The sequence below is a fragment of the Platalea leucorodia genome (assembly GCF_965183815.1).
Source record: "Platalea leucorodia genome assembly, chromosome: Z".
Taxonomy (NCBI): Eukaryota; Metazoa; Chordata; class Aves; order Pelecaniformes; family Threskiornithidae; genus Platalea; species Platalea leucorodia.
Window position 1 is genome coordinate 71,304,943 of NC_138858.1, and position 26,545 is coordinate 71,331,487.

General features: G+C 37.0%; 1 protein-coding gene across 1 annotated transcript in view; it reads left to right on the top strand.

Annotated features, from left to right (window-relative positions):
- MCCC2 (methylcrotonyl-CoA carboxylase subunit 2) overlaps window positions 1-26,080 on the top strand; it is a gene marked incomplete at its 5' end in the record, with an annotated part of 39,191 nt that extends 13,111 nt beyond the window's left edge. Inside the window, 11 exons of the mRNA XM_082335425.1 lie at window positions 3,213-3,326; window positions 9,921-9,985; window positions 10,913-11,012; window positions 11,949-12,044; window positions 13,268-13,340; window positions 13,549-13,625; window positions 15,729-15,795; window positions 16,068-16,224; window positions 16,997-17,111; window positions 18,392-18,477; window positions 25,658-26,080. Coding sequence (XP_082191551.1) covers window positions 3,213-3,326; window positions 9,921-9,985; window positions 10,913-11,012; window positions 11,949-12,044; window positions 13,268-13,340; window positions 13,549-13,625; window positions 15,729-15,795; window positions 16,068-16,224; window positions 16,997-17,111; window positions 18,392-18,477; window positions 25,658-25,775 — 1,068 coding nt within the window. The 3' untranslated portion in view covers window positions 25,776-26,080. The remainder of the gene's footprint in view (window positions 1-3,212; window positions 3,327-9,920; window positions 9,986-10,912; window positions 11,013-11,948; window positions 12,045-13,267; window positions 13,341-13,548; window positions 13,626-15,728; window positions 15,796-16,067; window positions 16,225-16,996; window positions 17,112-18,391; window positions 18,478-25,657) is intronic.
- Between the last annotated feature and the right edge of the window lie 465 nt (window positions 26,081-26,545).

Consider the following 26,545-nt stretch of genomic DNA (forward strand, 5'->3'; position numbering starts at 1 on the left):
TGTTGTTTTGACATACTTGACTGTTGAACTCATCATTAGTGTAAAGTGGAAAGAGGGCTTTTCTTCATTCTTACCAACATCTGCCATTGAGAGTCATGGCTGGGCTGGAACATTTTTATTTATTCTCTGTGAGAAGCTGTGCTTGTTTGAATCTCCTAGTCCAAAAGGAGGAAGTAGAAGATAACACTTCCTTTCAGTGTGGAGCAGATGCACCAGTCAAGGGTACAGTATTCCATCTGACTCCTCCTTACATGGCAGACATTGACTTTGCATGATTTCTGAGGAAACTACATTTGTTACCTTGATACCTTTTTGGCACATTTTGGAAGCAAGTCAGACTTCAAATCTTCAACTATCTTTTCCTCTACCAAAGAATCTTGAAATCCATTGCCTCCAGAGAAATCCAAGGTTGAAGATTCCAGCAATACACTAAATCTCTTTAGAAAGTCTGACAAAATTTAACTTCTGAATTTCTTTCCCACAATAAAAGTGGAGCAACTGTAGTGATTAGCTAGGTCTCCAGAGGCAACGCGCTGTTTAGTTAGAACAAAAATATTTAGGAAAAAAGGCAGTTTACAAGCTGGCTGTTCTACAGTCACTGATAGGTCTAGGTTGTACTTTAGATTTATACATGTGATTAAAATTGGTCCCAGCATTTTTGTGGAACAGCAAGTGTCAAAGGAGACAAGTCACAGGGCTGCTTTGCTGAATTATCTTTTTTAGAAGTTTTGGTAAACCTTATTTTTGCTAGAGAACTCCAATCATTATCTGGTATGGGAGCAGTGATTTTTAGATGTTATGTCAAAGATGAACATGTAAACCCAGTTTGCAAGGCTGAAATTACTGACATTAGGCAGGACCTTTCTAGAAATGCCTGGCCATAAAGTCACACTAGTGTTTTCCTGAGTATCTTGAAACAACTTCAACGTATTTGTAAAGTTCCTTATAAAGTTAAATTTGTTTTCATTTTGATTACCATATAGTGTTGCATTAAGAGTAGCATTGTACTCCTGTACAATAAAAACTAAGTGTAGGAAAGATTTGCCTTTTAATAAAACACATTTCTGTTTGATATGGCACTGATGAAAGTTTAACTTTCTTAAAATATTTTATTTATAGAAGACTGGGAAAAATGTTTTACTGAAGTGCTTCCTTCATTTAAAGGATGTAATACACATGTGTCTTGTTTGAGGGGTGTTTCTATCCTTTGTTTAATTTCAAAAGGCACTATTAACATTTGTAAATTTGCTGTTGATTCTGTGCTAACAGACTGTGGTAGCTAGAATCATCTTCCCTGTCTGAGAGGATGCTTCATTAGGAAATGGTGTTAGGAAAATATGCTCCCTCTGATTTCCATTCTGGTTAATTCCTCTGACATGGGAGTCTGGATGTTGTTAGTTTTCTACCTGCTGTTCTTTGTTGTGGCCTGCCTGAAGGTCCGTTTCATCAGTTCAGCAGCCCTTCTCAATTTTGCCCTTAAAGTGCTTGGGTTTTTTTTTCCTTTTTTTCCCCCCATTTGCCTATGGTGCTTTTAATTTCCCCCTCCATTTTTACCTGTGACTAATTTATTACACTCCTACTGCAGCTTTAAATTGCAGTGATGTCTGTATGGCTGTGAATCAGAAAGCTGTGATTAGCTTCTCATTAGTTGCTTCCTAAGCACTCTCACAGTCATATGCTGCATGGATACAATGGGGAGCTGATCAGTGGGTATGAAATACTGTTTGTGCATTCAGAACTGTTGATTTTTTATTGTGCTAAGTAATTTCCTGTGCGATAATTCAAAGAATGAAGTCAGGAAGTAACAGATTAGTTGGGAATTTGAGGTTGTGCTATTTGACAAGTAGGTTTTGGTTTTACCAATATGTACATATTCCAAGTTACGTATTGGAAAAAGTAACATCTGAGTTAAAGTTTAAATGCAGGCACATTTTTCAGCATAAGCATGGTAAGATTAAGAGCAGGAAGAAACCACAAATCCTGGGGAAAAATCAAATTAACTTTTTCCCCAAGTTTCTCCCATTTTTAGAGGCTTATGTTCTCTTTGTATTTACCTGGAGGTATTTACTAAACGCACAACAGAAATACTGCAGATTAATCATGTGATTCTGAATATAGTTTAAGATACTGAAAACCATTTGCTGAAAAAGCTGTTTGATTTGATGATGGCAGGCTGACATAGCTCATCTACTCCTGCTTTAGATACAGGTAATGTGTTTTGGAAGTTTTATTTCTGTGTGCTGTTTTCTTTTAAGAGCAAACATTAAATTATCATTTAACACATAACACTACTTGATGTCACTTTAGAAATATTTCCAAACAAAGTTAACACAAAATAACATTATTTTGTGGTTTGTTTGGGGTTTTTTTTGTGCTTGTGAAAGAAAGTGTTAGATTAGACTATTACTTTCGTATTGTCTGCCTTTTCCATATGAGTATTCCATTTCTTCTGCTTTACAAGCTGTTTTGAAAGGGTCTTTGGAGGAGCTCCCCTGAAGGAGAAGTTAAGTGAGAGACTTCATTTTCATGATCATATGCTGCTACAGTATTCATCATGTCTGGGGTCAAGTCAGTTTTGTAAAAGTGTCACCAAGGTATTAGTGGTAGAAAATGTTCATTGGGTAGATGTTCATCTCAAAATCAGGCATAAGGATGAAGCAGGGATTATTTGTGCTAAAGCACGTGTTGAGTTACTCAGTAAGAATTGAAGGGGCAGAGTTGATTAGTTGATCCATTGAAGTATAGAAGTTACATACTAGTAGATGTGAAGAATTTTCTTCAAACGATGTTAACATTGGTGAAATTACACCAATAAGCAACAACTGAAGCTCTGACTTATACATAAATACCAGGAGCAACCTCTAGGTTTCAACCTTTCACTGTTCACCAGTAAAAACAAATTTCATGGTAGAACGTGCACCTCTTCAAACGTTTCGCATATGTAGCTCATGGTACTTCGTATATTAGTTTTTCTGCAGGTTGGCCTGAAGATCATAGTTTAAGAGACTGTTGAAAACTAGAGAGATTCCCTATTTTTTTTGAACAAAAGCTAAAACATAAATAAGAAGTTTGCTCTGTCAGGCAAAAATAATCTTGCGGTGCTGTCCCAGAACCTGTATTAAAGTCGGTACTGCATATAATAGTAGCATGTATGTTTCCTATTTTTAAGGGTTGAACAATGCATTAACTTGTGGTTTTTGTTTTCCCAATAGATAGCAGTGGTAATGGGATCCTGTACAGCAGGAGGAGCATACGTACCTGCAATGGCTGATGAAAGTATTATTGTCGGCAAACAGGGAACAATATTCTTGGGAGGGCCACCACTGGTAAGCATACAGAAGTTTCTAGTAACATAGTCCCAAAAAATTTGTGCTTCTGACAATTGTACAGCTTAAACTATTGAGACCTTTCTTGGTGAGATATTTCCAGATATCCTGCAGATTAGTTTGCATTTTTTAAGTATATCTGAATGTTTTTATCCTAAATTAAATCTTTTCTGTCTGTTAGAGGTGTATATATAAATCAGGCTTTGTTAGGGTGTTTTTATAGTACTGCTTTTACATTGCAGTGCACATTTTAAATGATAAAAATGGTTTCTGTATTCATTTATGTAGTCTCTAGGTTTGACTTGAAATAAAAAAAAAAAATACAAGTATGTGTATTATATCTCAGAGTCAAGATCAGAGGACTTCAGAAGCAGGACTGATCTGCTATATTTTATGTCAGTTTACAGACAAAGGAGATGCACTTATGATGGAGTTTTCATAATTTCCTTATTTTCCTGGTAAGGAAATTGCTTCTAAGGAAACTGACCTGAAGAACTCCTGTGAATTAAAACTTGCTTTATTGTGGAACTTAGAGTGGAATTTGTAACTGTGCAAAATATTGCAGCATAACACAGCTTTAAAATTATAGAAGCTTGGCTCCAACAGGAAAGGGAGTGTTTGAGTGGGGTTTATTTTTTTAAAAACAGTTGTATCAGTGTATATTCTAGTGTAGGCTCAGTTTTATACCGATAAAAATAATAATCTTTGCTAACAAAGATTATTTTACTTAACACTAGCTTTATGAGAGAAAAGGAATTTCCAGTAGTAAATGTTATGTTAGTGCTGGAGCTAACAGGTAGGGCAGCACCCAGCACAACTGTTGTAGTCTCAATGAAGTCTGACTGGACAAACTTGCTTTTTTGAAATAGTCAAATATTTGTCTCATTGAACAACCTGGTCTGAGGGAGCATGTTGCCTCTGTTTTGGTTATAGTCTTTTGGGAACTTCAGGCATGCTTCCTGTGACAAAGCCAAGTGCAAATCAAAAGTCTTTCAAAAGTCCTTCCAACTTGAGCAGGCCTAAATGGAGAAATCACTTTGTAACAGCATTGTTAATGAAGATACTGCTCCACTTAATTCCTGTAGTAATGGAGGAGGGCACATCGGCTGGAAGTCACGTCTTTCCACCACTTAAGATGCTGGGAAAATGTAGCAGGTCCCATAAACTATGGGAAGACAACCACTGACAGATTTTTTTGTTGTTGTTGACCAGTTCCTAAGGCATGATTGTGTTAATTTCCTTAAAAGCATGAAGAACTTACCTGTGATGTCATTTCGTGTTTACTTGTATAGCACTGCTCTCATTGCCACAGTATGTTTTTGCATTTCATTCTTTTCCTTTCCTTTAGGTTTTTTTTTCCCCACTGTGTCATCTTGATGCTAAAAGTTTTTTCTTCCAAAGTTCAATGTATAGATGGATTTTAAATTCTTGTGCAGCTTAAAAAAAACCCAAGGTCTCATCACTTATGCAGACAAACTTTTCTATGGCTGGTAAATGCTAATTACTGTTCCAGAACATCCTAAATAAATTCAGAATGTAACTGGCATATTAAAAGCAGCAGGGACACACACATGTATAAGTACAAGGATACTTCTTTGTCTACTATAATAAAATAACGCATTTAGCTTGAAGTATTTAATTATTTCAGTGGAGACTTTCCAAGTTGATGTGAAGAACAAAGTAATCAGCAAAAGCAGATGAAGTAGTTAATAGCAACTGTGTCATTTAACGCTAATTTATTTACTGCTCATTAGAATTTAGAATTCTAGAATTTCTTTGTCTGTTGGAATGTCTTTGGCAGTAATTGTTTCAAATGTCTTACTTAGGTCTCTGTTCCTTTTTATCCTGTATTAGTCTCTTCCAGCTTGTTGTTCATAAGTAAACAAAGACAAATCGTCCCTCAAAATTAAGCAATTTTCTGTAAATTTATCACTGTAATTTAGATATTAGGAGTTTCTTGGTGAACAGTGGCATAAATATGAATGAAGATATTAGCTGAGAATAATATTAGTTGAGTGAGTAACATTGGGTGATTCATACATCTTTTTATTGAGATAAGGAAATTAATACAATGAAAGAAATTAACTTTTACATCAGACTGTTATTAGCTTGGTTATTGTGTTACAAATAACTGCCCTGGTTGCAGGAACACCTGAGCTGTCTAAGTACAAACCCTTTCTATGTCCAGCGCAGTTCGTTAGCTTAGAGCCAATGGCATATAAAGTGGCAGTACTGTCTCTGTACTGCTTGCCTAGGTTCAGAGTAATTTGTTGCAGAGGCTCAGCTAGTAAATCTGAAAGACCTGAGCAAACTCCGCTCTTCTGACATGGCATTTCCATTGGCAAGAGTGCTGGGGAGGGCTCTGCACCTTGAGTGATTCTGCCTGGAGCTACGTTAGAGCTAGAAAGGTTCTTCAGACCCTGGGGGACCCCTTGGGTGCACTCAGTTATGTGTCTTGGAGAGCTTACTCAAAGCCAGTTTCTTTCGAGCTCTAGCATTAAGCAGGTACAAAATAAGACAGCTGATACCCAGGAAGCTGGCTAAGAAGCTGAAAAAAAGGGAACCAGACTCTTGTTCTAAGAGGATGGTAATCATTTAACATCGCACAGGAATTTAGGTCATACATGTGTATCACCAAGATGTAGCACAGGAGACTTTTGCTAGGACAGGCAGCTGAAAAAGGGTGACCTGAGTCAGGTCTCAAAGGGAAGAATTGGCTAGGCAAGTCAGTGACTGCAAGGATGTTGTGATGTTAGAAAGGACGAAAACTTTTCACCGCTTCCAGAGGAAGATTTCACGACTATCCTCCAATTTAATTTGTTCCTTAGCAACCTGCAGATGTAATGATCCTTATCTTTGTGCGTATAGATCAAACTTTAATATCACTACCTGTCGGCTTTTCTGTATGGTAGAGCTTTTCATATTCTCACTGAAAATATTGTGCCTGCCTTTCTCTAAGCATCAAAATTACTTCAAACTCCCATAGAAACTTCCATTCCATGTTGGAGCAGATACTGTAGCCATTATTGTGTACGCTCTGTTCCCCAAAATGTCTTTCCTATATGAAGAAAATTGGATTGGATTCTATCACTCACCTGCCTAAACCACAACATCCTAAGGATGTGAAAGAAAATCCCTCGTGTTAGTTATAATTAGTCTTGGGATGTGTATGCTAAAAAAAAGTATATTGCAGGTACAGTCCAAAGTCTAAAGTGCAAGTTTCCTTGGCCACCTTTTTAGAAAGGCGAGGAGTAGTGACTTCATGAACAGGTAGATCTCGATAGTAAGGGGAGTGTCACACTACTAGTAATATCTAGGGCCATTCTTCTGCACTCCCCCAAGCTGTGGAATCTATATCCTCACCTTTGGCAATACTGCGTGGTAGCTCAGGATCCCATGTTGACCTATAGGCTTCTCCATCCCATTCCAGAAACTTCCGATTCTTTCTTTCCCAGGGAAAATTTGCTACTTTCTGTGCTCAGTGGTGAAGGAAAGTCTGGTGAAAAAGGATAAGTTTGTCTAATTTGTGTGTATTTATGTACTGGGGACTCTTCTACACAGCAGCCTGATCTATTGTGGGAAATGCACGTTTTATCTAAAGTTTGTGTTCCTTTCTCCTGATGAACTTTCTAGCCGAAGTAGCTTGAACGGGGATTTCTTTGAAAATCCCCAGATATCTTGTCAAAGCTCTATTTGCGGTCCGTTAGAATGTAATGAACTTTAAGGAACTTAGTATTATTTAAACTACGGTTTGTGGAATGCTCTATTGCACTGCAGTACCTGGGAAGATGATGGAGCAAATAATCCTGGAAGCTATTTCCAAAACCACTACATACAAGAAGGTGACTGCGAGTAGTCAGCATAGATTTACAATGGGGAAATCAGACCTGACCAAATTGATATCCATCTATGCGGAGATGACTGGCTCAGTGGAAGCAGAGCGAGCAGTGGATGTTGTTTATGTTGACTTTGACAAGGCTTTTGACACTGTCTTCCATAACATCCTCAACAAACTGATGAAGTACGGACTGGGTAAATAGGCAGTGAGGTGGTCTGAGAACTGGCTGAACTGCTGGGCTCAAGCTGGAGGTCAGTCACTAGTGGGGTACCCCAGAGGTCACAACTGGGACCAATACTGTTTAACATCTTCATTGATGACCTGAACAATGGTCCAAAGTTCACCATCAGCAAATTTGCAGATGATAAAAGCCTGTGAGTAGTGGTTAATAGAGCAGATGATTGTGCTGCCTTTCAGAGGGGCCTCATCAGGCTGGAGAAGGGTGCTGAACAGAACCTTTTGAAGTTAAACACAACAGGCAAATGGTCCTTGGAAGGAATAATCCTGGGCACCAGAACAGGATAGGGACCAACCAGTTGGGAAGATGCTTGGCAGAAAAGGTATTGTAGGTCCTGGTGCACATCAAGTTGAAGATGAGCCAGCAATGTGCCCTTGTAGCAAAGGCAGCCAGCAACATCGTGGGTGTGCATTAGGGAGAGTGTTTCCAGCAAGTCAAGGGTCGTGATCCTTCCCATCTACTCAGCCCTCGTAAGACACATTTGGGGTGGTAGGTCCAGCTCTAGGCTTTCCAGACTAAGACAGACATGGACATACTTGAGTGAGTCAGTGAAGGTCCACAAGGATGATGAAGGGACTGGAGCATCTGTGATATGAGGAGAGTGTGAGAGAGCTGGGTATTTTCAGCCTGGTGAAGAGATGGCTCAGGGGGAATCTATCCATGTGTATGAATACCTTGCAAGGGGGAGTGAAGATAGTAGAGCCAGACTTCTCATTGGTGCCCAGTGACAGGTCAGGAGGCTACAGGGCACAAACTGAAATACAGGAAATTCTACTTAGATATAAGAAAACACTTTTCTACTGCAAGGGTGGTCATGCTGAACCAAGTGGTCCAGAGAGGTTGTGGAGTCTCCATCCTTGGAGATACTCAAAACTTGTCTGTACATGGTCATGAGCAACCTCCTCTGGTTGACCCTGCTTTGAGCAGGAGAGTTAAACTAGGCAGTCTCCAAGGGTGGCTGACAGACTCCACAGCTTGGATTCTGTGATTCGGAGGAGGAGAAATTCACCTCTGTGGAAGAGGAAAAAAGCCATTTTTGTAAAGTTTATTAAAATGAGTGTCTAGATTTCTGCACTAATGGAAATCAGTGCAGAGAGAGATGTATAGAATTATTTCATAGAATTACGGAATAGAATCATAGAATCATTTAGGTTGGAATAGACCCTTAAGGTCATTGAGTCCAATTGTAAACCTAGCACTGCCAAGTCCACCACTAAACCATGTCCCTAAGCGCCACATCTACACATCTTTTAAATACTTCCAGGGATGGGGACTCAACTACTTCCTGGGGCAGCCTGTTCCATTGCTTGGTAACCCTTTTGGTGAAGAATTTTTTATTGATTTCTCTTAAAAGTGTGTTCTTCTGTTTGTTGTTTAATGGAGACTCAAGTTAATTATGTCTCCAACAGAAACTTTTTATTAATTAGCATCAGAATGCCATGCCTTCATATTACATGGGTAGCCATTCAAATTTAAAAGCAAAAATCCTACTAGTGAAGAAATATCTATACTTAATTTTATGAACTTGATGGTTTGGGAGAGTGTGTGTGTGTATATATATATTTATATATTTAGTGTGCTTCGGTTTCAGACACGAAACTTGGAAACTGAAATCTGTTTTGGGTGTGATGATAGTTTTCTCTTCCCTTGTCTCTTACACTACCTCTGTACTCTGTGTGTGATGAACAATGGTTTCACCAGCTTGCAAGGAATCCTTTTCAAAGCAGTTATGGTAGAGTGGAAATGCATCCATAAGTTTGGTTGTTTTTTGGTTTTTTTTTTTACCATGCAGTAAACGATACTGCTTTGTTTTAAGAAGTTCACACTTGAATTATCCTGTCAGGTCTAAAATTTGACAGATCTAGGATTTAGATTGTGTATTCCGGGTATTTTTATGGAGGCATCATACGTGATCCAAACAGTTTTATGCCAGTAATATGCTTTTTTAAAGAAAACTATTCTTACTAAATTATTTTGTGTTTAATGGACTACTTAGAAAATAAAAACTGCTAATGATTGTTTGATGGTTAGTGTTAAATAAGTAAGTTAAAATTCACAGAAGAAGAGTTTGTGTAGAGAAACCAAAGTTGAAGAATGCTAAGTTTCAACTGAGGTATTGTTTGTTTGAAACAATGCAAGAAAGTATCACGTTTGAAATTACTTGTTAAGTGCTAAAAAAATTTTTGTGAAAATGCATGTTCATAAATCTAAAGGGTGTGTAAGTATACTCACACTAATAATGGACACAGCAATAAATACAACAGTAAGTGGAGAATCTTCCTCAATAAAAACTACGTATTAATGCTAGAGTAAGGATACAAAGTTAGAGAAATTAAGTGGTTTTGACAAGATTCTGTGTTGTCACATTTTAAATGCTCTGAGGGAGAGTAACTGAGGAAAGATTATTAATGAAGAAGCATTTTGCAAAGGTCTCTTTTATTGCTATAACTAAGCCAGTATAAATATTAATGCAAGACAAGTGTCAACTCTAAAGCTCATTTTCCTTTTCTTGTGGTAGGTTAAAGCAGCAACAGGTGAAGAGGTATCAGCAGAGGACCTTGGAGGGGCAGATCTTCACTGCAGGTTTAAAGAACTATTTTCCCAGAGTTAATTTCTTCTATTCTTTAGACTTTAGTAGGGTGTATTTTTTATTTATATTTAGATCTTTTTTAAACTATATTTAGATTTTGAAAATCAAGATTTTCTCTGTCCTTATCTGGTGCTGAAGAGTCATTTTATTGTTAGAGTAGCATAATTACCTTATGTTACTCTAGTTAGGATCTTGTTTCTTTCGTTTACTACTTTGAAATACTTACGTGTCTAATGTACTGCAGCATCACACATAATATGGAGGATTTTTCTATACTGTTTAATATTGATTGTTAATAGAATAATACACATTGAGAAAGATATTTTGCAGATTGTGTCTTTCTTGTTGTCAGTTAGAACTCACTACAAACAAGATGAAAATAGCTTGTGTTTTTTGTAAGAGAATACCTGTTATCAAAACAAAGAATTCTACGCACTTTCTAGTTCTAAAATGAATAGTAAACAAAGATAGGTATTACTGTACAATAAGTTAAGTATTATTGTACAATAAATGCTTAATTTTTACTTCAATTTACTGAAGTGAATAAAGAACTATTTTTAAGGCCAGTTCATAACATTTCTGTAAACGTATGTTTTCTTTATGATTTCAAAAGAATTTTAGTTTCCATTTGAACAATGTTTGTCATCTTTTATATTGTCATTTAGATTTTTTACTCCTAGAGTTGCTATTTGATGTCATGTCTGATAACTTGAATGTGCTGTTTCAAAGAGAAGTTCAGGCATGGGTTTTATTTTGAAAGTAATTTCATAACAAAACATGGAGAGCTGTATTGTAGTGTCTGTATTTTAAAGATAAATATAAAACTTTTAAGGTCTTAAAAGTTTTTAAAACCTCAAATTTTCATTGTCAGATTTTTATTTTTTTTAAGTCTTCACGTTGCTATTGTTATTTGTATACAGAAAATCTGGGGTAACAGATCATTATGCTTTGGATGACAATCATGCGCTTCATCTAGCAAGGAAAGCTGTAAGAAGTTTAAATCTCCAAAAGAAAGTAGACGTAAGTGTATAGCATCTGAAAACACTGCAGTGTTTAAATTAGGAATGCTTTTCTTTGCCTGATTTATACAACACATTTTTTGTCTCTTGAGTGTAGACACTGTGAAAATGGGAGTTATCGTTCCTGTCCTTAAAGATTTCTCTAATGTTTCATTTCTGAAATTACATTCTTGCTGCATTATTCCCAATAAAATCACTGGGATTACTTGCAAGAGTGAAGCAACTAGAGCAGTGCTGCAGAATCACAGAATTGTGCTTTAAGATTAACCCTGTCTTGCAAGGTGTTTAATTTAAGCCAACGTGATCATTCCCGTGGACTTAAAATTACATACCTGCTAAAGCATCTTTTTGAATACACATTTTCTATGATTATTAATGAAAGGTATAAAACTGAGGGGATAGACCTAAATCATGTCATTGTATTGTATTGATTTAAAAATTCCTTGTAGAAAACAGGATGGATAGCATATGGGGGAAGAATTGCCTTAACTTATTTTGGCAGGAGATGCGAGAGGATGAATTGAAGATTAAAGCTTAGCAGCTGAAGGAAGGCAAGATGTTGTACTCAGTTGCGTAGCAAAAATCTTCATCAGTTTTTCAGAATACTACCTGCCTAATAGGGCACAGGGGGAAAGTCAGCAAATGGGAGGACATACTTAATTTTTGATAACATGGAAGAAGTGGACCACGCATGGAGGTATACGCAGGAGTAGAAACAAAGGTAACAGTAAGTGAGAAAGTGCTATCAACCTTCAGTTTAAGAAAGTTTATCTTCATGCAAAATGAGGACAAGCCAGTACAGGCATTTTGATGTGGTTGATGAAGAGAAGACTGTGCTCAAAGCAGTTGGCAAATTAATTGTTGTTTGGTTTTTTTAAGTCATAATGTGGACTAATAATTCCTTTGTTGTGTAAATTGTTTTGTTAAATTGCTGCAGGTGACTATAGAACCATCAGAAGAGCCTTTATTTCCTGCTGATGAAATATATGGAATAGTTGGCGACCAGCTAAAAAGAAACTTTGATGTTAAAGAGGTATGAATATAAATGCAAGCTCCACATGCCCATACATGCATGAACTCAGTTTTCTTGCAGGAAATCACTCTTTATATCATCATAGTTTGTCTACAGAAATCTGATTTGGGGTATATAGTGAATATTTAACTTGCATAAAATCTTTTAACTTTAAATCTTTTATATTTTTGCCCAGCAGATCCATTGCAATGGCAATAACATGTTGACAATATAATGCTTTTTGGTTATACTTTTAAGAAGAATAAGCAAGGGAGAGATTGATAATGTTCTGAAAAAGCTGCCAGAAAATAGGGAACTTTGTGTTGGCAAAGCATTCTATAGACTTGCTGAGTGATGCGATAGCTTTTTCTGTTAATCCCGTGAAAATAAAGATCAAATATTTTAAGATTTATGGAGTATAGCGCCCCAAACAATTCAGTGCTCTCCCAGCCACTTATGGAGACCATTGTACTCTACTGCAGGTCTGGTGTAATTATCTGCCTTGGTATCTTCATCCAAGACCACATCCTTTCTCGTATTTTGTGTAAATCCCATATTCTGAGCCTTTTTCACTACCAACCGAGTATTTATTTTAGAAAGAGTCTAGTACGTACCTTTCTTAGAATACTTTGTCAGAAATTACTAGGACTTGCTTTGCATTAAGGGAAAAAAAGATGCTCTCGAAAGTTGTAATAGCTTGGATTTATGTTCTTTTAAATAAATATCTTCTGGCAAACGTCTTGCTAGCAATGGATCTATATTTATATAAAATGGCTCCTTTGCATGTCAGAGAAACCTCAGAACAGATCTTCATTATTTTTGTATGTCACAAACGTAAGCAAAGCTGAAAATAAACTTATCTCTAAGAAAGTGACTCATGGCTATATATGTTTTTCTCTTTATAAATGTGAGTCTATTGATTAATGTTTAATATAACCAGAGGTCGCCGTTTTTCTTTTAAATTTAACTAATGAGGAAAACTTTGTTCCTGTATAATTTAAACTGTTCAGTTAGAATATTCTTAATCTTGAAATTCCTTTTTTTATAAATGTAGATAAATCACACTTCAAAAAGTAAGTGGGCTTTGCTTGCCGTCCAGACTATTTACATGGTGGGCTGCTTGATGTTCTCTAAATGGAAAGCATTTATTTTAAGTTATATGTTGGCATGGTCTTTCTTTCTAAAAAAATTATAAACTGTGAAGGATTAGGAATCTAATTTTATTTTTCTATTTTTTTCTTAAGGTCATTGCTAGAATTGTAGACGGAAGTAAATTTGATGAATTCAAAGCCTTGTATGGGGATACTTTAATTACAGGTATTGAGAACTACATTATAATTATTCTGTATATGTTCCCAGTGGTTTCATAGTTGGATTCATTCTGTTTGGCTCACCCGTTGATATTTTTAATAACATTTTTCTTCAAAAGAATAGCAGTTTCTGTTACCAAGAGAAAGCATTATATTTATATGCTATGGTAAAATAAATATAAGTGAAAATTTACAAATTCATCTTTCTCCTTCAGGATTTGCAAGAATATTTGGTTATCCAGTAGGAATTATTGGAAACAATGGAGTTCTTTTTTCAGAGTCAGCAAAAAAGGTAAATAAATAGATTATTAGCCTCTTTGCCATTGAGAAACAAAACTTCTGGTGGACAACTTGCTCTTGAAATGAGGAACTTTTTTAAATAATGAAAGTGGACTGGCTCTATATTTTTCATGTAAGCAGGAAGTAGCTTATAAGCTGTAAAAATAATTTACCATATTTTAGAAACAGTGTTCCGTCAATTTTTCTGATACAAAGTAGATAGGTCAATAGGAAAATACAGTTAGAAAAACAGCATTTGAGTTTGTGTGACTACAGCACAGTTGAAATAGTCCTGAAACTTACAGCTATTTCAAGAAAAGTCTGTGCTGATTGCATAAAATACCCTATTAGTTATAATTCCTAACCTCTAAACTGTGAAGTACTACAATAGATGCCATCATTGTTTTTGTAATAATTGGAAAATTTTAAACCTGGATTCCAGTACTCAGTTCACTGGTTTACCAGAGATTTAATTGTTATACTTTGCTGCAGCAGCTCCTGGCTTAGACTAATGAGTGAAAACATGTGCATTCTCATAAAATCTGTGAACTAAGATACCTGTTTTGTGAATTAAAGGGCATCTTAGATGGAATATTGTGATTGCATTACAGTTAACAGTGCTTTACAGATTGGGCTTGGGGCATTGGTGGTGATAAAGCGTTTCTGGGTATGGCAGAGTGGTTACTTACCTTGTTCTATGTTGTTTGGTTTAGTTCTTTATTTTTTCAAGAAACTGTTGTCAGTTGAATTTTTTGTAATAGCAATTGTATATCTTAGTTTTGTTCTAGCAGGCTCCTCAAGCTAATGGTGAGGAAATCAATATTGAAAATCTATAGGAAAAAAGGAAGCCTTGATGAGAGATTTGGTGAAAGGAAGTAATTTTACTTGATGTATTGCTGTAATAAAATAATACATGAAATTGAGTTTCACGTACTGAAGGAATACTTTCAACTTGGAGCACTGCAGTGAGTGAGATTGTTTTCGGCTAGCATTTGTTTTAACAGAGTTATTTCCAAGCTGAAAACAATTCTTTCAGTATTCCTAATGCTTTCAGTATTTTTCTGTTAACGTAGTGCTGCAACTTTTTTCCTACCAGTGAAAAAATCTGCGGAGTCTTTGCTGGCTTTTGCTGGCATATCAGTCCTGTAAGAGGAGATGGTCTAGTTTCACTTGTGTTGCTTCTAAAGAGACCTTTGTTGATGATGTTGCTTCTGTAAGCATCATAATCTAACTATTCCTTTTTTTTTCTTTGCCATTTTTTGTAATGAGTTGTGACACATCTTTTTCCCATGATCATCACTATGCTTTTTGAGTCCTTCTCTGAAAAAAACTAGCTAAATATTATCTTTTATGATTTTTCTCTCTTTTTCGTTTTCTTTACGTAAATTTCGCTGGTTTTGTATTGTGAAGAGGTTAGTGGTTCTTCAGTTGCTGTGCTACATACCTTTTTTTTTTTTTTTTACTAACAGTGTGTAAATAACCTGAGGAACTTCATTGATTTAGATTGTATCTAGTTGAAACAGAGGCTTGGAATCTACTATTTGTGTCTTTGCTAGGAAAATGGTCTTTTTACTAGAAAATGGGGAGAGGGCATCTGCCCTGAGAAAAAGGAAAGAGTGTTACAGCAATTGGCAGGGCCATGAGCAAATAGTGTATGTGGGCCTTTCCCAGTTTCAGAGAATAATTTTCTTTTGTACAGGAAATGGGGAGGATTTTTTTTTTCTGACTGGCTGTCTTAATTTCCCTGACACAGTCTGACAAAACTTGATGTCATATGCCACACTGTGAAGCTGTCTGTGGTTTAACTACATATTGGCTGAGTCAAAACAATTGAGCTTTTCTATATTAGCAGTAATGCTTTTTAAGGATATTATTTCTGCTTTACCCTTGGACTCCCACAGTTTTGGCATTTTCTTACTTCTGCTAGAGTGAATGCTTGTTTTGCAGTTGACTTTGGATGAAGCAGTAGTACAGCACTTCATGATGCAAACACTCCCTTGGACTTCAGTGGAAGGAGGCTTGTCACAGACTTCAGAGTGCTGGTAGTGGTAGCTTCACTGATCCAACTTTTAATGGCTTACTTTTTTTTTTTTTTCTTCTCCTTTTCTCTCCACAGGGTACACATTTTATCCAGTTGTGTTGCCAGAGAAATATTCCCATTGTGTTTTTGCAGAATATTACAGGTGAATGAGCTCAATATTTTGAAGTTTCACTATGTTGTAGGCTTTGGTGTTAACTGTTGAGGCTATGACTTTTAGACAGCATCTTGTGTGCTTTGTTGTACCTACATCTCCAGCCTGTTCTGAAATCAGCCTGTCGGCAGCTGGTGAAGGCCTTGCCTTATGATTTGTTCTTCATTTTTTTCTGCATGTGCTATAAAGCACATAGTATGACATATAGCATACTATAATAATATAAAGTTAGTGAGCCTTTTTTTCATGTTGTAATTCTTTAGGTTTCATGGTTGGTAGAGAATATGAAGCTGGAGGGATAGCAAAAGATGGTGCAAAGATGGTAACTGCTGTAGCTTGTGCCAATGTACCTAAAATAACAGTGATTATTGGTGGTTCTTACGGAGCTGGAAACTATGGGATGTGTGGAAGAGCGTATAGGTAAGTGTTACTTCAAATTGTGACAGGAGATGTGACTAAGTTAAGAGCACATAACCTTGAAGTACCATTCTGAAAAGCTATCGAAATTCTTGCAGAAGTTGCGCTATTTGGAAAACAAAACAGTTTCCAGTGAATATGGTCATAAGTAAATAACAACCTGACAAACCTGTAGAGATTGATAGGCTCATGATTAACCTTGATTTAGGTGATGGAGGAGATCTTCTAATACGTAAAGGTGCTGACATGCTTGCCTCCCATTTTAGCTCTTGGAGGAAAAATTGTACAGTCCTAACCAATCATTAGGCAGTACATGCTGGTCCTTTATTCTGCATTCATATGAAGAGTACCAGGTTGTGTAAAAAACCCTTATTCACTTTAATGAGCCTGTTTTTATGAATAACGTTTGCAGAACCTCTAAGGATTTATTTTTTTTTACCCTTTGGACATGACTCACATAAATGTTTTTTTCATTTTTCAAGGTCCCTGATACTATTGAAGTTGTTGGTGATATTTTTAAATAGAAAAATTCCGGGGGGGGGGGGGGGGGGGGATATGAAGATACTCAAGAAAGAGAGAAATAAATTTTTAAGGTGCTTGAATATAGGAAATGAGCAGAGTTTTCACATTGAAATACATTAATTTGCATTCTTTAAAAACCAATACATTGTAAGATTGTCGTGCATGAAAATGAATTCTTAGCTGAGTGAGAATTAGTTCTTTACTAGGAAATAAGGCAATGTCTTATTTTAATATTTAATATGTATTTTTTCAGTCCAAGATTTCTTTATATGTGGCCAAATGCTCGCATATCAGTGATGGGAGGGGAGCAAGCTGCAACTGTTCTAGCTACAATAGCTAAGGACCAGAAAGCAAGGGAGGGAAAACAGGTACATCTTTCTTCTTTCATTTGCAGTAATGTCGTTATCATATCACTCTTTCACTGGAGTTGCTCACTTTATGAGCTAAAAAAGGATGTTACAGAATGAGACACCAATGAACTGTCATTCTCCCAGTGCCACCTACTGCACTGACAAACATGAAGCATTTGTGAAGTGTTATTGTTTGCATCTTCTAAATGTGAAGATCATTCATGGTGTTTGTTGTCTTTGCTTAAAAAGAGGAGTATTTCTCATATCATCATCTTTTTGTATTTTGTGCACCAGATTATTAGTTCTGCCCAAGATGAGCAGCCAGGGATCCTCCCTGGTTTGGGAGTATGAGGAGGAGTATGTGAGAATGAAGTATCTTTCCAGTTATTTTTGAAGTAGGCAATTTTATAGAAAGCTGATCTTCAAGTTATTCAGTCACTGAGAATTATGAAGCTTATAACAGCAGAAGTCTGTAGAGGTTTGGAAAAGGTTTTGACTCATTTCAACATTCTAATTGAAAATTACTGGTATTTTAATAATCTTTTCTAGTTTCTCTGTACACTCTCTTCTCCTGTGTTGTTTTTAAATTACATGGATTATGTTTATACTGGTGCCTTGGTCCCATAAGAAGTGATTTTATTGTGATGTCTTAAAATTGCTTGTATTTATCATGAGTAGTTATTCAGAACAATGAAACAGTATGTACATGTTATCTCAACAGTTCTTTTTTCTACACTTTACTTGGGCTTTCTGTGGATAGAATATATTCACCCTCATCTCTCTCTGTCTTAATTTCCCAAATCCCTAAGATGGAAAGGATGATACCCAGAAAGAAGTTTGAGAAACATAATTGTAGTTAATGTCAGTAAAATGTGTTAGAAACTTGAAAATTTTCTGAATTACAGTGGTGACCACTCTGGATCACAGAGAAGCCATGTTAGACTAGCACAGACTCGTTTTATTAAAAAAATCTTGCCAAAGGCAACTCAGAATAGCGTTTATTCAATACAGTAGCTTCAGTAATTTTTCAGATGCTAATCCCCAGTTATTCTTACACTCAGTTAAGTATATTTTCACTCTCCTTTTCCCACCCACCTATTTTGAAAAGTGGTATTCTAATTTCATTGTCAAATATGCTAAATTGATAATTGTTTGTAAAAGGGGGGAAAAACTTTGGGGAGATCATTTAGGCAGTTTCTTCAAGTTTGATGCTGCATATAAAGCTCTGCTGTCATTATGGAAGAAAATATTAAAGAATATCTTACCTGTGTTTGTTTATTTGCCTGGTTTTTTTTTAGTTATCTGAGGCAGATGAAGCAGCTTTGAAGGATCCAATAATTAGGAGGTTCGAGGAGGAAGGAAACCCTTATTATTCCAGTGCAAGGTAACATATAAATTACTTTTCCAAAACTTAATTGTAATCACAGGACATAATAATAACATCTAAATCTTGGTGTTGAAGAACAGCAGAACAGAGCAATCTGGAACAAAGATTGTGTTTGATGTGCAGGAGTACAGCACAACAAGCTTCAAATCAATGTTTTGTCTATCTTGTCTCGGAGACTTTGTAGCATGTACTGTTTCAGAAGAGGCAAGCACTTGCAGGAATTATTCTGCTGGGTCTGTAAGTAATGATATGGTAGCATGGAGTTTATATTCTATGCATTTTATTCTGGATAAGTTTTATGTCATTCTCCCCAGTGTAGTTTCTGGTCACCTTTCTAAAGCCCATTGAACAGTGTAATGAGTGGCTGCATGTGTGTTAGGAAGAATTCATTTTAGTGGGATTCTGCAAGCTGAAGAAGCCAGTGGTGAAGGGGAAGTTTCAGGAAGACCTGAAGCCATTTGCAAATCTCAGGTCATGATCTTGGTAGGTGACTGTACTGGCTGATAGCAATTTGGATAGGGCATTAGCTGATGGGTGCAGCATATTCACGTTTGTTGAGAAGTCCTTTGCAGCATTTTGTGCTCAGGTTAATAGAATATTAGTAAATGCCCAGCAAATAGTTAGGCTGATGAAGAAAGGTGGCATCCTGACTCTTACCTCTGGAAACTAGCTTGGAGACTTTCTTGGCCTCTGATTGTTACTCTACATTAGTTTCATCCTGCCTGTACTGATCTTCCTGGACATTTTTCTGATTGTGGTATCCAAAAGCTAATTCTCCACAGGCTCTCAGCTGCTAATCATGGTAGAGGGTAGCATATAATAATGGGGTTTTACTGTGCCTCTATGGCTTTTAATTTTGCAGAAATAATATTAGTCTCATACAACTGTGGAGTCTGCTGTATGGATGTTTTTCTGTAGCTGAAATTAGAATTACTGATGGTTTTCTTACCTCCAAGCTCGGAAGTCTGGAAACAAACTGAATACAGAGTTGTTGGGATATGATAAATTTTGACTGTGGGCATCACAGGCAGAAATTATGTGAACGGGTGGATGCAAGATACTCTGACAGTGTCATAGAGATGCCAATAAGAGAAGGAGTTTGGGGGCCTTTTTGTCTAGCTTGATACCTGCTTAATCTCATGTATGATAAATTTGATACAGCAGCAACAGCAGCAGCATAGCACCAGTGAGCTCCTTTATGAATTGTTTATCATGATCTGAAGGAAGATATAAAATTAATGGTAGCTTTTAGTCTGTTTTCTGTTGGGATAGTGTAATGAACTTAACTGAAATAATCGTACCTGGGGGATTGATATTCATTTTAACGTTTAACCAAATGAGTGCCTTCATCAAGTGGAAGCTCTTGCCATTTCGCCCTGGCTGGTGCTGTGATGGGATTCTCAGCAGGATATGTAGCACAGGGTTTGTGGTGTTCTCTGGGCAGATTTCAGAGGTGCAGTTGTATAGCATGCGGGTCATGGATTTAGGGAGGGTTTTAGTCTTGTCACTGTTCGGTCTTTGCTTCTGGCAGAGGCCTATGTGGTAGTGTTGCAAAGTCATAGGTGATTGTCAGCTTCTTGAAGTTTTATGCATGTGTACAACCCCCACTGCTACTAAGTTACAGCTTATTGGGGTTTTTACATATAATCAGTGAGGATACTTCTGTGAAATCCTGAATTGTTATTGACATGGACTTTCTGGCAGCACACTGGTTTTGATTTTTTTTTTTAATCTTTTTTAATTGATTTAAATTTCATAGGATTTTCCCCAAATTGAGAGATAGTGTTAACTGTTAAAAACTTTTGTGCTATCTCTTTTAGTACCCCCTTAAAGATCAAACCTAGTACCTGTGTCACAAAACCTTGTGCTCTGAGGCATGTAGGAAAAATGAAAACACATATTGTCATCTTTTATAACTACATTTTAAGGAAAAGAATTTTCCACTGATATAATAACATGAAAAAAATTAGTCAAACTGTATGTAAAATTAATGCCTACCATGGAGGAGGAGATGAATGGTTTGATCTTTTGCTTTTACATTTGCTTTTTTTTAATATGTTCACTGGAAACAGAGTCATAGTCTCTTTGTACTCATGATTGAAAATAATTGGCTTTATTTAACACTCAATGTATTCAGTGTATTAGCGATATAAAAACTTGTCCTTTCCCAAACGCCAATGGACCATTGTCAGTATTTACAACAGTAAGTTACTAATCTGCAAGAAAGTAGTTTTACATGTAAGATTAAGGTTAGAATTTTTAAAAGTCAGGTTCTAAATTTTTAATACTGTCCAGTGCTTTTTAGACATGAAACTTGGGTATTTAACACCAGCTTTATGCTCTCTACTGAGCAACTTTTACCAGTTTATGTTTCCAGAATATCTAGCCATTTTGTGAAGTTAGGTTGAAAATCCAGAAGGCACCTCAGTAAATAGCCTATGTTTGCCTAGCCTAGGGGTTAGGAAGTGCTCTGAATGCTAGGTGTCCTGTCCTTCATTTAAAAAAGCCAGGGTAGTTACGTACTTCTTATTGCGCCTGTAGCTTGGAAGGGAAGCTTAACGTGCACAGATGTGAGCTGGCTGAGAACTAGCGTGGGTCGGGGTTGCATGTGGTTGGTTGGGTTCATGTGATGCTGCACTCAAGCTAATAAGCCAAGCTGAGACATGAAGTCAAATGTCAGAGCTGAAATCCCGCTGAGGTTCATCTGGCTAAAAGCAATGAAAGTGAAATGCCCCTTTTCACGGAGGAGTGCTTCTGAGAGCAGTGTGTGACTGGCTCAGGTCAGGACAGTCCAGGCTGGTTTCTCTCTCTCTTCAATCCACGTAGGTACAGTCTGTATTGTCTAGGAGTTCTTAATTGCTCTCTGCTCTCTTGTAGAGATAATTGGGTATATCGGTAGATATTCTTATGTTTTCTGCCCTGATTTCATGCCTTCCTGACAATATTATGATGTGTGTGCCTTGTTCCTTCATTTATTGCTAATTCCTAAGCAAGATCTCAGACCCATAGCTCAAAAGTCCTCATTACTGTGGAGTAGACTGCTCAAGCAGAAACAATGAGATGAAGTAGGATTACAGTTTTTGCAGCAAATAATGTACCTGAGGGAGGGATTTAGCCACTGTATTCCTTGGAGCCAACCCATTTGTCAGCCAACATCAGCAGCTGCTTATTGGCAACCATTTGCCGTAGGTCAGGGAGAAGAAGTAACCTGTCCCCTTCGCTCTAAAGGATGCTTCCCTTCTGGTCCCAAGCACGGTAAAAAAAAAAAGTTGACCGTCAACCAAATATCAGGGTGCTGTATTGAAACTGAATCTGGACAGCCTTGGTTTTGTCAGATGCTAACTAGATCCCTCCACCAAAAAGACCAACAACAAAACTCCCACAAACAGCTTTGCGTTACTGAGAGGAAAGAATGATGGATAGGACGAGAGGAAATGGCCTCAGGTTGCACCAGGGGAGGTTTAGATTGGATACTAGGAAAAATTTCTTCACCGAAAGGGTAGTCAAGCACTGGACCAGGCTGCCCAGGGAAGTGGTTGAGTCCCCATTCCTGGAGGTATTTGAAAGACTTGTAGATGTGGTGCTTAGGGACATGGTTTAGTGGTGGACTTGGCAGTGCTAGGTTAATGGTTGGACTTGATCTTCAAGGTCTTTTCCAACCTAAACGATTGTATAATTCTGTAGATGGGCAGAAAACTTGCTGTCTGTATTACTGCTCAGGGGCAGCCAGTTTGGAGGCTCCCTCACACTGTCCTCTTGCTAAGATAATGGGGACCAGTCTGCCTCACCCCTAATGTCCATTGAGATTGATGTGACCCTTGCAGTTGACTTCATTAGGCTTTGAATCAAGCTTTTAGCAGTAATAATGAGAGGGAAGGAGAATGCCCTCATGATCTTAAAATACAAGCAAATTTCCCTATTTGCTTATATAATTTTGCTTGTAAATTATAACTTTTTATATGTACGGGACGTCAATACTGTTCCCTGCAGTTGTATTTTCTAATCAAACTTTAATCAATTATCTGATTAGAACCTTTCACAGTGAGCAGTCTTAATTAACAGGAGTCATTAGGCAGCACCCTTTCTAATGAGTTATATTAATCTGCTTACAGGTTTCTAAAAGGATTTCAGTAGTTTGCATCTGAACAAATTACACAAGACTTTTACTTTTGGGGACTTCATTTCTTCTACTCACAGTGTCTCGGTTACAAATACGAGTGTAGTTGTGACTCATGTTCTAGCAATGGGGTTTTAATAGATAGTTTAATTATTAATGTTACATCCCAGTAGAGAGTGTAGTTTTCTTTAAACAAAGAGAAGCAGAAGCCAGGGGTGACCGTATGAAAGCAGCTTGACTTCCATGCAACATAAAATCTTTGTGGTTGTCAATATAAGTTAATTGTGTTGTTACAAAAAAAACAAATCTGCCATTAAAATGTGCTTCATGTTTGGAAGTGTTTATTACAGTGGTAGTCACTATGAAGTTGCAGCTTGGAAGGTACTGCATTAAGTTGGTGATTCTTTTTGACTCAGTTCTTCCCTGCCCTCCCCAGGCTCTTAGCAGATTTATTAAACGCTTTTAAGAAGTATGAATTCCTTCATTCAGGTTCAGTGTGTTTCATAAATAAAAAAGTTAATTGCAAGTGTTCATTAAAAAAAGTTGATATGCAGAGCAAACAAACCTGTAAATCAAAAAAAAAAACCAAAATGGCTTAAAAATAAATTACTATATTTGAAATTGTTCTTACAGTTGGTTTTTTCACAGTCCTAAGAAAACAAAGAGATTGTGGTTGATTTGACCTCACAAAACTACTTTGCTTTTCACTATTAATAGGGATCTTCTTCATCCCTTCGGTGGATTAATCTGACTATATTCATCAAAACTAAATCAAGATCTAAAATACAAGAAGAAGGAAAGACAAGCAAATGCATTGAACTTTGATAACGCGTACTTCATGATGCTGAGAGTATAGGAAGTATTCTGTCTTGGCTATTCTGTCACACTAGATTATATGAACAGGTATAACCAGTATCTTGGGGAAAAACAAGAGAATTCAAAGGACTCTTAAGTCAGTCTCGGTAAAACCAAGTTATACTTGGTCCTTTGGTTATTTTGAACAAAAAAGCTTCTAATTGTTTTTGGTGTATGGTAAGAAGCACTTACTCCAAGTCTCTTTTCAATGGAGTATTGTTAAAATATGCCAAACTATTTTAGTGAGTTATTACCTAGAATTTAAAGCTACAGTTAGGAAAGGAATTGTTCACAGGAACCAGACTGCAAGAGCTTATATCATGCACTTCATCCAGAATATGATACAGACAATTCTTGTGTGTCTTCTGCAACAGATTTTGCTGTTAGTACCACTTCGGTGCAGATGCAAGTGTGGCTGTTAGAATATTCCAATGCATGGCTTACTAGCCCACTAGAAAGGAGATACTGAGAATCATAAAATGAGAACAGATTAGAGAGAGCTACAGTTTCCTTATATTTGTAATTTGGGTTTATAGCATTTTTTTTCCTTTAAAGGAGTTTTTTATTTTCCAGACTTCTTTCAGTGCTGGTTGGGACCTGTCAGCCAGGTCAGTGAGTGCCACAGTTACTGCGGTGTAAAATTTCTTTAATCAAGCTTTTGTTTTCAGTCCCAAAAAAGAAACAGTGTAATTTTGCCCAATTAACAGCAAAGTCTTCCCTTCTCCAAACCTCCTTCTCCTTTTGTACTTCAGCTTTGCTCTTGTGCTCTGTTTAGGGTAACAGTCTCCTCTACTTGGGGAGCAGCACCATGATAAGATTTATTTATAGCAGAACATTCTTTCCGAGTTGAGTATCTCTTTTCTTCTCTCTCTGCAAGTTGGAGAACAGGCTTCTAAGCTGAGTCTGAACCCTCATGCCCCATCTTGTTACAGGTGTCCTTTATTACAATTCCACTTTGTGCATCCTAGGATAGATACATGCATTTGTAGTGAAATGAAAAGCATACATTGTCACTCTCTTAATATTTGTATCTGATTTGATGAATATTACTGAAATAAGAAGGATGAAAACACTCAGAAGTGTCTGCTGCTGCCTTGAGCTTATCAGCATGTATTTATGTACAGTTTGCAGTCCTCTTTCTTTTGGGGGTGAGGTTGGCACATTTACTATTGAGAGAAGAGTGCAAAATACATAATTTCCTGTCTAATAGATCTTTTTCAATTAATCTTCAAACAACAGGGAATTTGTAGCTAGAAGTTTGCGGCTGGAAACTTCAGTTAGAAAGGAATGGCTATGCTTTCTCTTAGCTCCCTATTCATGACCCTTTCTTGTATTTCCAAATTTTCCACAGACAAAGAATTAAACATTAGACAACACTGAAGTAAGTTCAAAAAAGAATGCAAAATAAGTCTCTGTGGGGAAAGATGGGATGGAGGACGAGCATCCCTGTCTTAGCCAAAGATATGTGCATATGTTTTGCAGACCCTGATTAAAGTGCATGCTTATTTAAGCAAGACTGGGTTGCAATGAGCAGTGTGGTACCTTGTTTAAATATCTTGCTGGGGAGGTAAGAGTTATACAATATTTACAGGTTTGTGGCCTGCTGGGGGTTTTGACATGGATTTTATTTTGGGTAGGATCGAGCTGTCATTGAGAACTGATGCCACAAGTACTTCAATTTTTGGATAGTATCAAAGAGGCTATTTACAAGCGTTTGTGATCTTGGGGACTTGGGAATTTGGTAATCGCTCATTCATAATTTAATTGCCTTCAGGGCTGGGTTAAGGAGGGTATTATCTTACAGTTGTTTAGAAATGGACTTCAGAAAAAATAAATACAGCAAATACTGGAAATACTTGAAATTTACTCTGGTTCTATGATGAAAGAATAAACACTTGTATCATCCTCACCTGGCAGCTGTAAAGAAAAAATCCAGAATCTCATTTAAAATATGTAGACCTGACGTTCTTCATTTATCCAAAATTTATACTTTGTTCTAGAAGACAGATTCCACAGAGTAATACACACCAGTCCATCGGATTGATGGTTAAGGTGAATTAACTCCATGGCTTCAAGTATAATTTAGCTCTTTAGTCCGTGGTCTTTAGTGTAACTATTTCACCAGTTTCATGTGCTTGAAAATCTACCCACTGTATATGTTAATTTCCTTTCATTATTATTATTTGTTTTTTTTTTTTCCCCTAGATTATGGGATGACGGAATTATTGATCCAGCTGACACAAGACTGGTCTTGGGCCTCAGTCTCAGCGCAGCATTAAATGCACCTACGAAGAAGACAGAATTCGGGGTTTTCAGGATGTAAACTTAAATGTATGCTCATCAGAATTACCTCTGTATATTTTAATTGGGGCTGGGAAGCAAACTAACTACAATGTTGAGGTGATTAAAAAATAAAGATTTGTACAATGCTATTTTTAATGGAAATGTTGTAATTATTTATTTTCACTGAATAATCATCACACAGTGCTTCAGCGTTTTGATAGTGATTTGAGATCAGTCATTTACGGTGCTTGTATAACACTGCATTGCATGAATAAACTGCAACTTCTAGCATTATGTTTAATGTTTGACAAGAAACCATTGATACTGTCTCTTACCTAAATAAATCTGCAAAATAAGCTATATATTTGGTGCTTATCAGCTCCTTTATTTCTTTTAATTCTTCTTTGTATGTCTCCTATAAATGCAAATACTTTTGCAGTCCAACCAAAAAACAAATCCACATTTGCTAGTAAATAATTTTTGCAAAAGAGAAGTGCTGTGAGGGCAGCCAGGGAGTTCAACACAGCATGAAATTATAGATTTCACGCAGTTGTTGGCATTTTGGCCTTTCTCTGGCTTTCATCCAAAAAACATTGCTCTTCTGTACAGTTCCCTGAAGTCAAAACAACAAGAGAACCTGATGGATGCGTAGTGTTTTTGGGAAGAGCCAGGGAGCGTATGCCGATACCTGTGGGAGCTGCAGGTTGCTGGGAGCGCTTCTGAGGACAGGGGTTGGCTGCAACGGTGTTTCAGCGTCTTGTTGTGTGATCCTTCTGGCAATTCTAGTTTCACAAGGACAGAGTGTTCTCC